At 52.4% G+C, this 13,599-nt stretch overlaps 3 protein-coding genes across 3 annotated transcripts; 1 reads left to right on the top strand and 2 right to left on the bottom strand.

Moving 5' to 3' along the window:
* Positions 1–412: 412 nt before the first annotated feature.
* On the top strand, positions 413–3,415 carry BBA_02507 (fungal specific transcription factor; the record flags this gene model as incomplete). The annotated part of the gene is made up of 7 exons (XM_008597604.1): positions 413–611; positions 687–718; positions 765–814; positions 877–941; positions 1,009–1,332; positions 1,387–2,623; positions 2,677–3,415. The coding sequence occupies 7 exons, from the start codon at positions 413–415 to the stop codon at positions 3,413–3,415; spliced, it is 2,646 nt and encodes an 881-aa protein (XP_008595826.1).
* A 1,420-nt stretch (positions 3,416–4,835) lies between these two features.
* BBA_02506 (Rox3 mediator complex subunit) lies at positions 4,836–6,003 on the bottom strand (the record flags this gene model as incomplete). The annotated part of the gene is made up of 3 exons (XM_008597603.1): positions 4,836–4,916; positions 4,967–5,625; positions 5,763–6,003. 3 exons carry the CDS (start codon positions 6,001–6,003, stop codon positions 4,836–4,838), a joined length of 981 nt encoding a protein of 326 aa, XP_008595825.1.
* A 1,967-nt stretch (positions 6,004–7,970) lies between these two features.
* BBA_02505 (homeobox domain-containing protein) lies at positions 7,971–9,710 on the bottom strand (the record flags this gene model as incomplete). The annotated part of the gene is made up of 4 exons (XM_008597602.1): positions 7,971–8,455; positions 8,517–9,184; positions 9,250–9,387; positions 9,445–9,710. 4 exons carry the CDS (start codon positions 9,708–9,710, stop codon positions 7,971–7,973), a joined length of 1,557 nt encoding a protein of 518 aa, XP_008595824.1.
* Between the last annotated feature and the right edge of the window lie 3,889 nt (positions 9,711–13,599).

The following is a 13,599-nucleotide window of genomic DNA, read 5'->3' as shown; positions in this document are numbered from 1 at the left end:
TCCAGTTTTCCGCGATATGACCACCATCAACCGACCCTCTCGATAACCTTCGCCTCCGCAGCATACCCATCCATCTACCCGCCCGTTCCAACGGAGCCGGCCGGCCAAGCACGAACTCAAAGCCTCACTGCTACGAGCCGCATAAGCAACACAGCAACACTGAAAAGAAAAGGCCAACTTCAATACACCACCCTGGCCCGGCAATAGCTCTATTCTCTCACCATCTCGCCCTTCCGCGGCTCTCTGCCTCCTCTGCCTCCTGTGCTCGTGCCTCTCTGCGCTCTCTGCGCTCTCAGACACCATACCACACCCGCCGCTCTCGTTTTTATCTACACAAATACCTTGGATATATAGCCGCTCCGCCGCTCACCCGTGCATCCCAATCGCCTCCGCTACTCCCGTTCCCCCAACCATGGACCACATGGGCTTTCAAATGCCCGGCTCCGGCCCGCCATTGATGAACCAGCCGCCCCAAATCTTTGGCTCCTACTCCCAAGATGGCATGCCCAGCATGGCGCACATGCCTGACATGACTGCCCACATGTTTTCCGATGCTCAGCTGCTTATGGAAGACACCAATGACGCAAAGAGACGTCGCATCGCCAGGGCAAGTACCTCCCCTTCAGCGCCGCCAATCCGTCATGCTCAAACAATAGCCTTTGACTAACCGTTCGTCGATTAAACAGGCTTGCGATATGTGCCGCAAGAAAAAGATCAAGTGCGACGGCAAGCTCCCCGCCTGCACAAACTGCACCACTTACAAGACCGACTGCGCCTTCACCCAGGTTGAGAAGAAGCGCAGTCCTCCGAAAGGGTATTTTTCCATCGAAGCCGTAGCGACTCTTGATTGACACTGACTTCTCGCTCCGCATGTAGTGCCAAATATATCGAGGGACTCGAGAACCGCCTCGGCCGCATGGAGCAGCTGCTTCGCCTGTCAGGTACGTCTCACCCAGTCGCACAGTCACGGCGCCCCGCTTGCCCATCAAAGCTTACACCTCGCTCCAGGCGTTTTGAATGACGATGATCCGGGCACTGATCTTGGCGCTCTCGAGAAGAAGCTGCAAGCAAAGTCGAGACAGGCCTCTCTCGCCATTGGCTCAAACAGCCCTCCGGTTTCGCCTGTGCTAGCTGACAATGCCACCCCCCAAAGCTCACTACCATCTCCCGGGAGAGAAGCAAGAGAAGCGACAGAGAGGCGCAGGTCTGGGCCGTCTACAGAAGACAAGGGAGCGAGAGAGAGCGACGAAGAAGGCCACGAGGAAGTTGAGGCCCTCTCGGAAATGATGTGCTCGCTCGTCACCAATCAGAGCGGAGAGACGCGGTACATTGGTACGTCTTGTCGCAATCACCCACCGTTGCTGTATCTCAACTAACGCCCTACAGGATCATCCTCCGGCTTCTCCATCTTCTCCCCCAAAGGCATTTCATGGGTCAATTCCAGAACGGGCGACGAATCCTTCCAGCAAATGATTTCCGAAGTCTCCGTCGACGACCACAAGTGGACCAATTGGAAGCCCGAGGTATTTCGTGACTTGTTCCAGCGTCCTGTCTTTAGGCCTCTTCCCCCCAAGCACGAGGCTCTTTCGCTGCTTACCGACTATTTCGAAAACTTCAACTGCATGTTTCCACTCTTCCATCAGCCCACATTCATGCATCTAGTCGAGCGCCAGTACTCCGAAAATCCCTACCAGGGATCTGGCTGGTGGGCTAGTTTGAACTGTGCCCTGGCCATTGCTCATCGTCTCCGCGTCATGAGCAACCTTGTTCCCCAGGAAGAAGACGAAAAGGCTTGGGCCTATCTCAAGAATGCCATGGGTGTTTTTTCCGAATTAACTATGCGCAACACAGACCTCCTCTCCGTCCAAGCCCTGCTGGGAATGGCTCTCTTCATGCAGGGTACTCCCAACCCACAGCCTTCCTTCTTGCTCATTGCCGCTGCCATCCGCCTCTCCCACAGTATAGGCTTGCACAAACGCGGTTCAGGCTTCAATCTCAATCCCATTGAAATAGAGCAGCGCAAGCGAGTCTTTTGGATTGCCTACATGCTCGACAAGGATCTTTGTCTACGATCTGGCCGGCCGCCTGCCCAAGACGATGACGACATGAATGTCGAATTGCCAGACGCCAACCCTGTCGACAATATCGGAAACATTCCTCTAGCTGACGGAAAGGGGAAGATGAACCTTTTTCGCGTCATGTGCGAATTTGCCGTCATCGAAAGCACCGTGTACAAGCAGTTATACTCGACAAAGGCCACCAAGCAATCCGACGGCGAACTTCTCAACACAATTGGCGAACTGGACCAGCAGCTAGAAGAGTGGAAAGATCGCATTCCAATCGAGTTCCGCCCTGAACACGAAATCAAGGCATCCCACACTCCTTTGATTCTACACGTTGTCATGCTGCACTTTACCTACTACAACTGTCTCACCACAATTCACCGCATGTCGGTTCACCATGGTTACTGGACTAGTCGCCTGGCCAATTACGCCATTCAGGGCCTCAACGCGCGACCCTTGAATCCTCGTGTTTTTTCATCTGCCGCTCTCTCCACAGCCGCTGCTCGAGCATCCATCTCTCTCTTAAAATATGTCCCCCAGGGCGACTTTGCCTGTGTCTGGTGAGCAATCATTCTCCTTTGAGCCTATACAAGAACGAGCTAACAATGATCAGGCTGATTTTGTACTTTCCTGTCTCCGCTTTGGTGACTTTATTTGGAAACATTCTTCAAAACCCGCTTGATGTGCGCGCCAGATCCGACACGCGTCTTATGGAACTGGTAGTCACATTCCTCTCCATGCTTGGGCAAGAGGCAGAGCAGGGCGGTGTTCACCGTATGCTAGGCGTCTGCTCCGAATTTGTGCGCATCGCCAAGTCCGTCGTTGAAAAGGCGGAAAACGATCAGTCCTTCCGGCGAAAGCGCCGTACCGACGGCAAAGTCAAGGCCAACACCAAGAATCTCGACACCTCCGAGGTGCCTATTCCTACGACGATTGAAGAGCTGTCGCCGCCGGTCCGCACCCATCGCTCATCTTCCTGGGGCCCTGTGGCGGCGACGTCGCCTTCTGAAGAGCAAAGGTCTCCTCGTAACGGCAATTCGAACCACGATGCGCAATCACAAGCCCAGCAGCAGCAGCAGCAGCAGCAGCATCAGCATCAGCAGCAACAGCAGTATCAGCAACAGCAGCAGCAACAAATTGCACAAAACGGCGACTTTGATTCCTTTGACAGTATGAGCAGCTTTCCCGGCGACCCGTCAGCCATGGTCATGGACCCGCCCTTTCCTCAGCCTCTGCTGCCGCAGGACCTGTTTGCGCTGCCCATGACGCTGGATTGGAACTGGGCCGAGATGAGCGGTGGCGCGTACCCGTCTGTCGAGAATGGAAACTTTGGTGATCTGCCGCCTCAATGACAATAAAGAGATGCCAAGTTTCAAAACAACGGAAACACGTCGAAAATTCAAAAGGAGAAGAAGAGATTAGAACCAGGGATGGATTTAGTCTTGATCCCTCATGTATAATGCGGCTATGATGGGTACTCTGAGCGTTTTGTTGAAATTTCCCCTCTTATATTTTGCATTTTTCCCATTTCAACGTGGCACGGTTAGAATGGTGTTTATATGTATTTTCACGAATTTGCAAGAATTTCGATCGTGTTGGAAATCAGAAAAGATTAGATGGCGATTGTAATAACTCGAGGATATACGATTCATTCACGGTACGCATCTTTTGGGTAGACTTTTTATGCTTGCTCTTTTTTATATGTCTGTCTCGAAAATAATAGAGAACATGTGCTGGTATCTAAAGACTCGAAAGCAAAACAGAACTCAAGCAAATCGCATCAAAGGCAGAAGTCTTGCTTTTCTTTCTTTCTTTTCCTTCTTCCTCTTCTTCTTTCTTCATGTCTGCTGCTTTCCCACGAACCCAGGCTGGTTTTTTGTCGAAAACAAGGGCTTTTCTCCCCGCAGGAGAGACCAAAGGGGCACGAGAAGCAAAGGCTGGCAGCGTGAAAGGCCAAAAAGTAAGGGAAAAGAAAGAGATCAAGAAAGAAAAAAATGAACCCGCGTGATAAACAATCAAGGAGTCAAAAACAACCAGCTTTCTTTGTGCGTTGTGTGCCAAATTTTGAAGAAAAGAAGAAGAGAGAAGAAAAAAAAAAAAAAAAAAGAAAACTGTAGTACAGCCCAAACTTGAAAAGATTCTTTTTGGAAGATGCTTCCTCATGTCGTGGAAGCTTTCTTGTGTGCGTCGCGTTTGCGAGTCCAAACAGCACACACAGTATGAATCAACAATGAAGAAACGATGAAAAAAAAAAAAAAGTAGCCAAGAAAAACAAAAAAATAAAAAAGTTAATCTTTTCCCCCCAACGCCATGCTAAACGGGAAAGAAAAAAAAATGTAAAAAACACTGTCATGTCGCCTCGCCTGACTTCTCATCTGCCAGCTCAATCAGAGAAGAGAGAGAGAGAGAGAGAGAGAGAGAAAAGGTCAAGAGAACAAAGATAAAGAAGACAAACATGAGCCCATAAGTAAAAAAAAGAAGGAATAAACTCAACATCTAATGAACAGAGCATTGAAAAAAAAAAGACAAGGACAAAAGACCAGTGTCGAGGATCAAAATGCCGTGAAAACTCCTCTCGTGTTTGTCGTGAAAAAAAAAAAATAACCCCTTTGTAGAGACAACGTTTGCGTATTCTGGCATCCAGTTCTCGTTGCCATCATGGCTGTTTCTAACGGCTGTCATGTGCTGAATGCATATGTATGCTGAGCAGAGCAGAGAGGACCAGAAAAAAAAGACAGAAAGAAGCACGAGATGGGGGCGAGCCCGGTGCTTCTACGCGCCTACCATACCAGGACCGTAGCTGTGCTGCCGTACAGGGGGATATGGTGGCGTGGCTCCCGAGTTCTGTTGCTCCTGTTAGAGATGCCATTGTTCGGAATTCGCATCGCCGTCATCAAACTCACCTTTTTCCTGCGTTTCTGTCCACCTTCGCCTTCACCCGTCGAGTAGCCCGTGTCGGCACCGCCGTCGTCGTCGGGAAACCCTTCGCCGTAGCCCTCGTAACTGCTGTCGCCGTACGTCCTCTTCCTGATGTTTCTGCGAGGCCGCGCGGGATCAGTGCCGGGCGCGAGGGGCCCTTTGAATCGGTCCGTTGCGGCAGACGGCGTCGTTGCAGCGGGCGTGTTGGGCGCGGTGGCTCTAGCGGGGGCCGCGGGCTTGGCAGCTTCTCCGTTGTTGTTGCTGGGGGCCATGTCTCCGAGAACCGAGGTGTCCCAGACGGACCGGGCAATGGGGCCCTTGGACAGCGTCATGGCGCGGGCCAGGCTGGCAGTCGTCGCCTCGGAAAACCCGTCGCCAATCTCGCGGCCCTTGACCTGGTGTACGCTCCATTCGAGGTCGGGCACCTGCAGCATGGCCATGAAATCCGAGGGCGCATCCTCCTTCTTCTTCTGCACGTCAAAGTGTCCCGCAACGCCGAGGCGCTTGATGTGTCCCTTGTAAGTCTTGCGAAGGGCGTTCTTCTCACCGTTGGGCTTCTCCCGCGCCACTTCCGCTGCCAATTCTGCTAGGTCAAACTCCTCGTACAAATCCCTCATCAGCAGTGGGAATTCATCCTTGTAAGCTGTAGCAAAATGGCATTGTCAACACAAAATACTATTTGGCTGTGATGAAGAAAGTTTGCTAAGCAGCTCACGCAACTTGCGTCTCACCCAAACGCGGAGAGCGGAAAGATCTTGTGCAACGAAAAGGGAGCCTTACTTCTTTGGAGCAGCATGTACTTTGGGCCAACATCGAGATGCAGATCCTCGATGCCGAGCTTGTAGTCGTATTGAACCTTCTTCTGATCCCGCTCGCCATCATCATCGAGCGGGCGTTTCCGCTTGTGAGGGGACTCGTCGGCCATCGCAGTGTCGGACTGGTGGGAGATGCTGCCAGTAACGCTGTGTGCGGGTGTGGGAAGGGTCGTCGGGCCTGTAGGAGCCGGGTTGGCGATGGGCATGGAGTCGAGTTGCGTGGCTGGCGATGCTTGCGAAGGGCTCTGTGGGGTCTGCGGATGGAACGACATCTCGCGGTCTCTCACTCAAGTTTGACCTAGGAGGGAAAGAGAAGAGTAACAGAGCGGCAACAGCCAGAGAAGATGAGTTCAAGAGGAATAAAGGTCGCGCCAAGTTTGCCGGCTGGCAAAAGCGGATTGGACTAGGCAGAGCCTTCCCTTCAGCTATCGACCGTCATACACTGCTCGGGGTCTCCGTCGGGGTATCGGACGGTTTTTTCGGGGGGGAGGCGGTTCAAAAATGCAGTGGTTTCAAAGAGCACGTCCAGGAGATCCAACAAACGGGAGTTCTCGAGGCCAAACGTCGATGGTCTTCGGCGGTCGTGCGCGACAAAGAGCGCCGCCAGAGAAAGGCGTCGAATGCGCGGTGTTGTGGCGGTCTTATCTCGCTGACGTGGGTGGGTGGACGGCCGAGGCGAACGGGGGGTTAAATAAAACGATTGTACAGGTCGGTTTCCGAGGTCTTTTCTTCGGATTCGCAGGCGGCGCGGCGTCGTAAGAGGGTGTGATGCTCGCGGCGGCCAAGAAGTCGAGGTTTGATGACAATATTATGAGCGTCGGGCCACGGGCAGAGGCGGAGATGGGCGAGGGAAAGCCTTTGGTAAGGATCTGCGGCCTGAAATACAAGGCAGGAAAGTTTCTAGGGCGTGGGTCCAGTGCCACAGCTTTCACGTATTACCACACCCGTGAGACACAGTGCGGCTCCGTGGTGGGGGGAGGGAATGGCCCAGTGGGGGGTCCTGTAGGTGGGCAGCAGCTAGAGCAGGCAGGTCAAGCGCTGAAACCTCCGCTGTAACGATGCCTCTAGCTGCAGGTTTTACACCCTCTGCGCAACACCCGCATCATGCAAGCACTGTATCGACACACTGTGCACCACCTGGAGGCTGGCGTGCGACAGGAGGAAAAAAAAAACAAAGATCACATCACGTGATGTATCTGCGCGGATCCGCCCACCGCAGCCTTTTCACACTTGGGCGATTTGCTGAACCGCTTTTCCCTTTTTTCTTCTTCTTTTTCCATATCTAAACAATTCCAAGACCACCAACTCTATTTACACATTGTCAGCTCGGCTTCATTTTCCCTTTGCTGCTGGCGATTGCGATGGCCTGGTCGAGACCGATTAACCTTGCCAAAAACCATCATCACGAGGGCCCCTCGTGCGGCTGCCATGAAACGATGATGACCTGATGCAAGTTACATTTCTTCCGTGTTGTATTACAGCACGTATTTTCCTTTTCTGGCGACGATTGGAAGAAGCGATAGAGGATATATCCCACACAAAGCCGCGCCTTTGTGGAATTGTAGCGTCGAAACGTAGCAACAGCACTCTGAGCTGTCTCTGGACATGACCAGATCCATACGTCTACGCGGCGTGAGGTGATGGTATGTTCTTTTTCCACTTCGTACCAGACCCTTGTTGCGGGTTCCCCAATCTTCATGATGATAATATACATCTGGTAAACCTATCTGCCTTGCTTGTCGTTGCTGTGCCGCGATCCCGTGGTGCAACAACCCTTGGCTGTCGGAGGACAATCTATTTGGCATTATATTTCTGAAGCCAATCACAACATGTGTCGCTATTTTGCAATCCCGCCTTGGAAGCCGAAACTGACGCATTCTCATACTCCAGACAGCATTCTAGAGATGCACAACCTCACGTCTTGGAATCGCAAGCACCAGTCAACTTTTTGTACTCAATAGGCGCTACATATATATACTGCCAAAGCCCAAATACTTGCTTCTTGCCGAGCAATCCTGTTGCTTCTCCTGGGCCCGGAACCTGGACAAGTGGGTTTCATGATATATACAAGAAAAGGTGAGGAAAAAAAGAAATAAAGTACAAAGAAAAGGACAAGGGGGCTAGAATTTGCAAACAAATCGGAACCGGATACAGCGCCTGGCGTTGGGGCGCACTACTCTCGCTTGACGGCATTAGATGCCTGTGCCGTCTCTCCATACGAAACCACATTCCCGGGTCGCTCGAATTGCGACGACTGCTGCGTCCCTGGTGGGTAGAACGGCCGCTGATCCACTCCATCGTTTGCTGCTTGCGACGAGAAGCCGTGAACCGCCGTCGTTGAGGTGTCACCGGTGGTGTAGCCAAACTGTGGCATGTGGTCCCGTGGTTCGAGTAGCCTCGTGTTTGGTGCGCTCGCACCGGCTGGCAGAGGCAGAGGTGACGCATAGCTCGGGGTATATGCCGTTCCTGCCTGCGCCGATGGTGTTGACCGTGGCACGTCCGTTCGAATAGGCGACAGCATTGGATGTGCGCCGAGTTCGCTATATTGGCCGCGATTCTCCAGCGGGAAGGATGCCGAAGCCGCTCGGTTTCGAGGAAACGGATCTTGTCGAGCCGCCATGTCACCTGTGGCACCGGATTGCTGCGCCGACGCGTCACCTGAACAAGAATACCAGCGTTAATCATTGTTACAAATTACCGTGTGCTTGCTAGTACGAACCGCCATAAAATAGAGTGTTGAGGCCCATTCCTGATGTCGAGGTGTGCAGAGAAGGCGCCTGGCCCTCGCTCCCGTGCTCCGAGGCGGGATCTTGCACTTCGGCCACGTCACCGAGGCCGCTTCCTCGCCAGTAGACAGAAGAACCCATGGTAGATTGCAAAGAGCTGGATCGCCCTCGTGAAAGGGGATCAGCTAGCGCGGCTGGCCGTAGCGGTCTCGCGCCAGATCGATGGTCGGTTTCGTGGACAGGACTGCTTGTGGAGGAGCCTTTGCCATCAGAGACGCCAACTCCGGGCTGCCGTGGCCCGTAGCCATATCTATCGCTTGGACTGAACTGCGAGGGCGACGAAAGCATCGAGTTCGTCTCCAACATGCCAGGGACATGATTCTGGCCAAAGTTGATACCGCCGAAGACTGGGGTCAGACCGGTTGATTGCATTGGGTGAGCCTCGCTCTCGGTACGCCTCACGTCGACCATGAGGGGACGTGGATGCTGGTACATGTGCGGCGGTTGGTGGCTCGAAGTGTGTGATAGCGATCCGTCATACGCTTGCACCGCGCCATAGGGCGAATGCAGTGCCTGAACATTGTCGAAGTTTTCCGGTACGGCCCTCATTTGGACCACCCTCTCGCGATCATCGGCATTCAATCTCTTTATCTTGGCGCGTCTAGCATGTATTGTTAGCAGGGTCAAAATTGCTAGCATCCTCGACAAGCAACCTGATAGACGAACCTATTTTGGAACCAGACTTGGACTTGACGCGCTGTCAGCCCCGGAATCTCTTTAGCCAGACGTTCTCGATGCGCAGCATCGGGGTGTGGTTGCTTTGCGAATTCGCTCATGAGAAATCGAGTTTGCTGATGCGTAAGTCTAATGTTGGTTAGTATGTCGAAATTCCAATAGTTGGTTCTAATGATCAGTATATACCTAAAGCGCTTCATCTTTCTCCGCGAAGCCAGTCTCTCCGCAGCCGTCTGCTGCATACCTTCAGACTCCCCCTCGCCAACGTCTCCATCGTCGGAATACTCCTCTGCTTCCCCGTGTCCCATCCCTAAAGAGGCTGGAGCAGATGGGCCAGACGCGCTACCAGTACCATAATGTCCCATCGAGCCGACATCGCCTCTAGTGTCTAATCGACTCTTCCAGAGTTGGTCTGAGCTAGGCATTCCCCTGTAGCTCGGGGGTTCGGTCATGATGCTCGGCGCAGATGGTGAAGTCCTAGTACGAAACCGAGACGATGCTGAATCGTAGCCATGGCTGTAGCCTTGGTACTCGCTGAAAGAGTGGCCCTGGGGCGCACGTTCGTGGCTGTCTGGTAGAGAATCAGTGTGCTCTTTGTCTGACGCCGAGTCTTGCGTTGGTGGGAAGAGCTGTTGAGGATGATTTGTCCCTCCTCGTTGTAGGTACATGCCCTCCTCCGGCCAGATTGGCTTTGTCGAGGACCCTATGCCGTGTGGATCTGCCATGCGAGGCCGTATTTGCTCTGGAAATGATGGCGAATATGTCTCCAGAGGCCACTTGTGTGCAATAGGTTCGCAAAGCTGCGTCGCAAACATTGGTATTGAACAGTAGTCGAAACCGGAAACGAAATCAGAGAAGCCAACCGACAAATAAAAGGCAGCGCAGATCGACTTGATTTTCTCTCTCTCAAGTAGTTGGTTAGAGGGTGCAAAGTTGATGGTCGAAGCTTTTTACAGCATCAGCATCGTCATTGATAGCTGCTTCTTTGTTTCGATTCCTGGGCGAAGCCTACACTTTGCGGTGCCGAATCGTGGTTTGTACTGGGCTGCTGAGGCAGCAAAGGTGCTGCTAGCGGGAAAAGTTGTTGATCAAATAAGCGCTCTTTGTCGAAGACCGGGTGTCCTGAGCAAGAATTCGTTTCTTCAACACGCACCGCCACGCAATGGGCAAGTTTTCGGAGCCTGGGGCCAAGAGGGAACCGAGAAGGCGCAGCCGAAACGAGAAGCCACCCTCTCCAGCGGAAGGAAAAAAGTGTAGATGTTGATATATCTACCCCTGGAATAAAAGAGGCAATCAGGCCATGGGTCGGGGTCGGAATTGTTTCCTTTGCTGTCAACCAAGGCGCAGGCGTCAAGCGAGGTCGGTCAAGCTCAGGCCGAGAGCAAGTGGTGAGGCAATGAAACAGGAAAAGTTGAAATTCTGACTCTTTTCAGAAGTACTCAAGCCTCTCTCGTCTACCGTTAAGATGGCTGTGGTGATATTGCTGGGGTTAGGAGGCGCAACGTCGGCAGCCACTTGACAGGCTGGCTTTGCTGAAAAGCAAGAAGGCGGGTCAGCCTCTTTTTGGGCAGCAGGAGGCTTTCCAAAAGGGCAAATTAGGCAGTACTGATGGCTTGCCTTGGTTATTTTAATTTATACCCTTTTTTTCCCAGAGAGCAAGGATGAAGTTGTCGGTGGAGAGTAAAGTTGTGGGGGAATGGCCCTCGAATACTTTGAACAAGTATTGGCACTGGTACGAGACTCATGCATAGACCTTTTTAATAAGGCTGCTCGAGTCGATGAGAGAGGCGCTTCAGTTATTAGTAGGTAGATGCCGCCAGCCAACGGGTAGGTGAGCGAGCCCACCCCGGGACACAAACTCCACTGAGGCACAGAAGGGCAATGGCGAGCGAAAAGGGCGCTTTCCCCTTACGAGATGGGGAGGCGTGTGTGATGCCGAGAGGACAAGAAAGCAGAACTTTTGCTGTTGACGCCCAATCCACTCCCCGGAGCGGCTCTGTTGTGGCTCTTGCTGGCCTGTGTGTCCCAGACGGTCATGCGAGGCGGGTTGTTAGCTGAGGCGGATGGAACCGCAATTCACGATGCTGATTTCAGAGTTAAATAGGAGGAGAAACGAAGTTGATGGGAGAAGGGTGCTTCATAGCCGCCAAGTGTTCCTGCGACGTGTGACGAGTCGCAATTTGGGGAATATTGATGCCGTTCGTACTTGGACGGAGCGGGAACAAGGGCAAACAAGAAGAAGAAGGCCGAGGGAGACGCCTGCGTTGCTTACAGATCGCCGTGGTCCTTTGCCTCGCAGAAGACGGTAATTTCGCAAAAGGATTAGCAGATGAACTGAGAGTTCACGCAAAAACAAAGGTAAATAATGCTAAGATCAAGGATGGGAACCACACACGGAACAATAACAGCGATATAATTAGAGTATGCCACCCATGGGTGCCTCCGCATCAGAGCTAGGCTCGCCCTGGGAAGATTCAGCCAAGGAATCAAGACATGAGAAAAAAAAGATGGAGCGGGATCCATGTTTTCTAGGCTCACCTCGGCTGAGGCAGCCGTTCTTAGCGGGCCATGGCATTTTGTATTTTTGAACACATGGTCCAGCGTATGCACATACGAGTACGGTGTGTGGCCAGACGTGCCAGAGTGCCAGAGTCCATGCAGACATGCACAAGGGCAGCCATTTCGACCAAGCATCTGCACGTCAGGGCCAATGAGACTGCGGTAGCTTGCAGAAACACCCATTCTGTCACGCAGGGTATGGAGCATGCAACGGATGGCACACATGGGGTGTATAGCTAGAGAAGGAAAGAGAGATGGGGAAGGAGGATGGTTGGAGGAGGGGTGATTTTTTGATTCGGAGTACCCTGTCAGTTCATTATCAGTAAAAATTCCGTTACAAGCATGGGCACTAGAGCTAATTTGGGGACCAGTCCTTCCTTTTGGAAGCAAGGATATTGATCAAGGATTCAAGGCCAGTCGTTGGTGGGGGCCAACCACGCATGGGTGCGGGTTTACTCCAGTAGTTACTCTCTACAATACTGTGTGGCTTGTCATGGATGATGGGAGGCATCAGAGTCCATGGGGCTTATGAACTGGCAAGCTGTGATCCGTACATTACGACTAACAACTAATAACAGCGCGGCACGGTAATAGCGACAAGGAAGCGTGTTTCGTCAGAGAGGACACGCTGCGAACCGGCAAAGGGGGGAAAAGGGAGCTTGGTTCGCTCGAGTCATGAACTGGAGACTCTGCATCGGGAAATATAGGTCTTTTCCCGGAAGCGCGCATGTACGAAAGTCCTTTGTTTCCGTTTCATGATTTCCAGAACCGGGGAGGGGGGGGGGATTCAAGAAGGTCACTCGGTCTTTTGCATCACCTATAATGGATAGTCAGATGAGATAACGCGGTCAAGTGGCAGTCGAATGCGAGATCCAATGGCGCTGAGGAGGGTTCACAAACCCACATGAACAATCCACAAGTGCTCCGTACATATCCCGTACTCCGTAATCAAGTCAACTGCTTGGTCAGGTTTTTTTTTTTTTTGGGAGCATGAGAGCCTAATTCAGAAGTAACCCGCCGCAATGTCCGACATTCTGGGCCGTGTGCTTGGCTTTTTTTTTTCATCCGGTTCCGTTTTTTGCAGGAAAGCTGTGGTCTTCCTCCCCGTCCCATGACTGGCGATGGCCGCTGGCAGCCCGCAACATGACCAGACGGAACAAGAACCCAGTACCCAGTCAAAAACGATCCCTGCAAGAAGCTAGGAGAATTCACACAAAGGACAAAAAAAAAAAAGAACCGACGGGCTGAAGTAACTAGTAATGGCAATGGCAATGAATGGTGTAACCATGCGAGAGAGAGAGAGAGAGTTTATTAGCAGACAACAACAACAACAATAACAACAGACAGACAGACAGACGGAGAGGCAGTGGGGCCTCATAGCACCGGAGAGAGATTCTCGTTTGAGAGCTTCTGCCGTGGCGTTTTTGGAGACGGAAGCAGGCAAAGAAAAGAAAGGAACGCTGCCGGCGAGGTTCCGCAGAGCTTGGGAGTTTTTGCCGCCGGTGGGAGCGGCTGTCATGAAAGACGGACCGCCAGGTTTCGCAACGCGGACAGAGAGTATCGAGTTCAGCTCACCGCCGGAACCGCGAACTACATTCCAGTATCAGCTTGGAACATGGTCCAAAAAAAAAAATTAAAAAATAAAAAAGTTGCTGTTTTGCTAGTGCAGTTGCCGCCGTGGATTTCTTCAGCTGTCCGTTGTTGTTCGTTCTTTTTGCAACGGTGAGAAGCAGCATGCAGCATGAGTAACCACACCTCTTCACACACGCGGGTTGAGCATGC

The sequence above is a fragment of the Beauveria bassiana genome (genome assembly GCF_000280675.1).
Source record: "Beauveria bassiana ARSEF 2860 unplaced genomic scaffold BBA_S00005, whole genome shotgun sequence".
Taxonomy (NCBI): domain Eukaryota; kingdom Fungi; phylum Ascomycota; class Sordariomycetes; order Hypocreales; family Cordycipitaceae; genus Beauveria; species Beauveria bassiana.
Note: the sequence above shows the minus strand (reverse complement) of the source record. Positions and strands in the feature narration are given on the sequence as shown.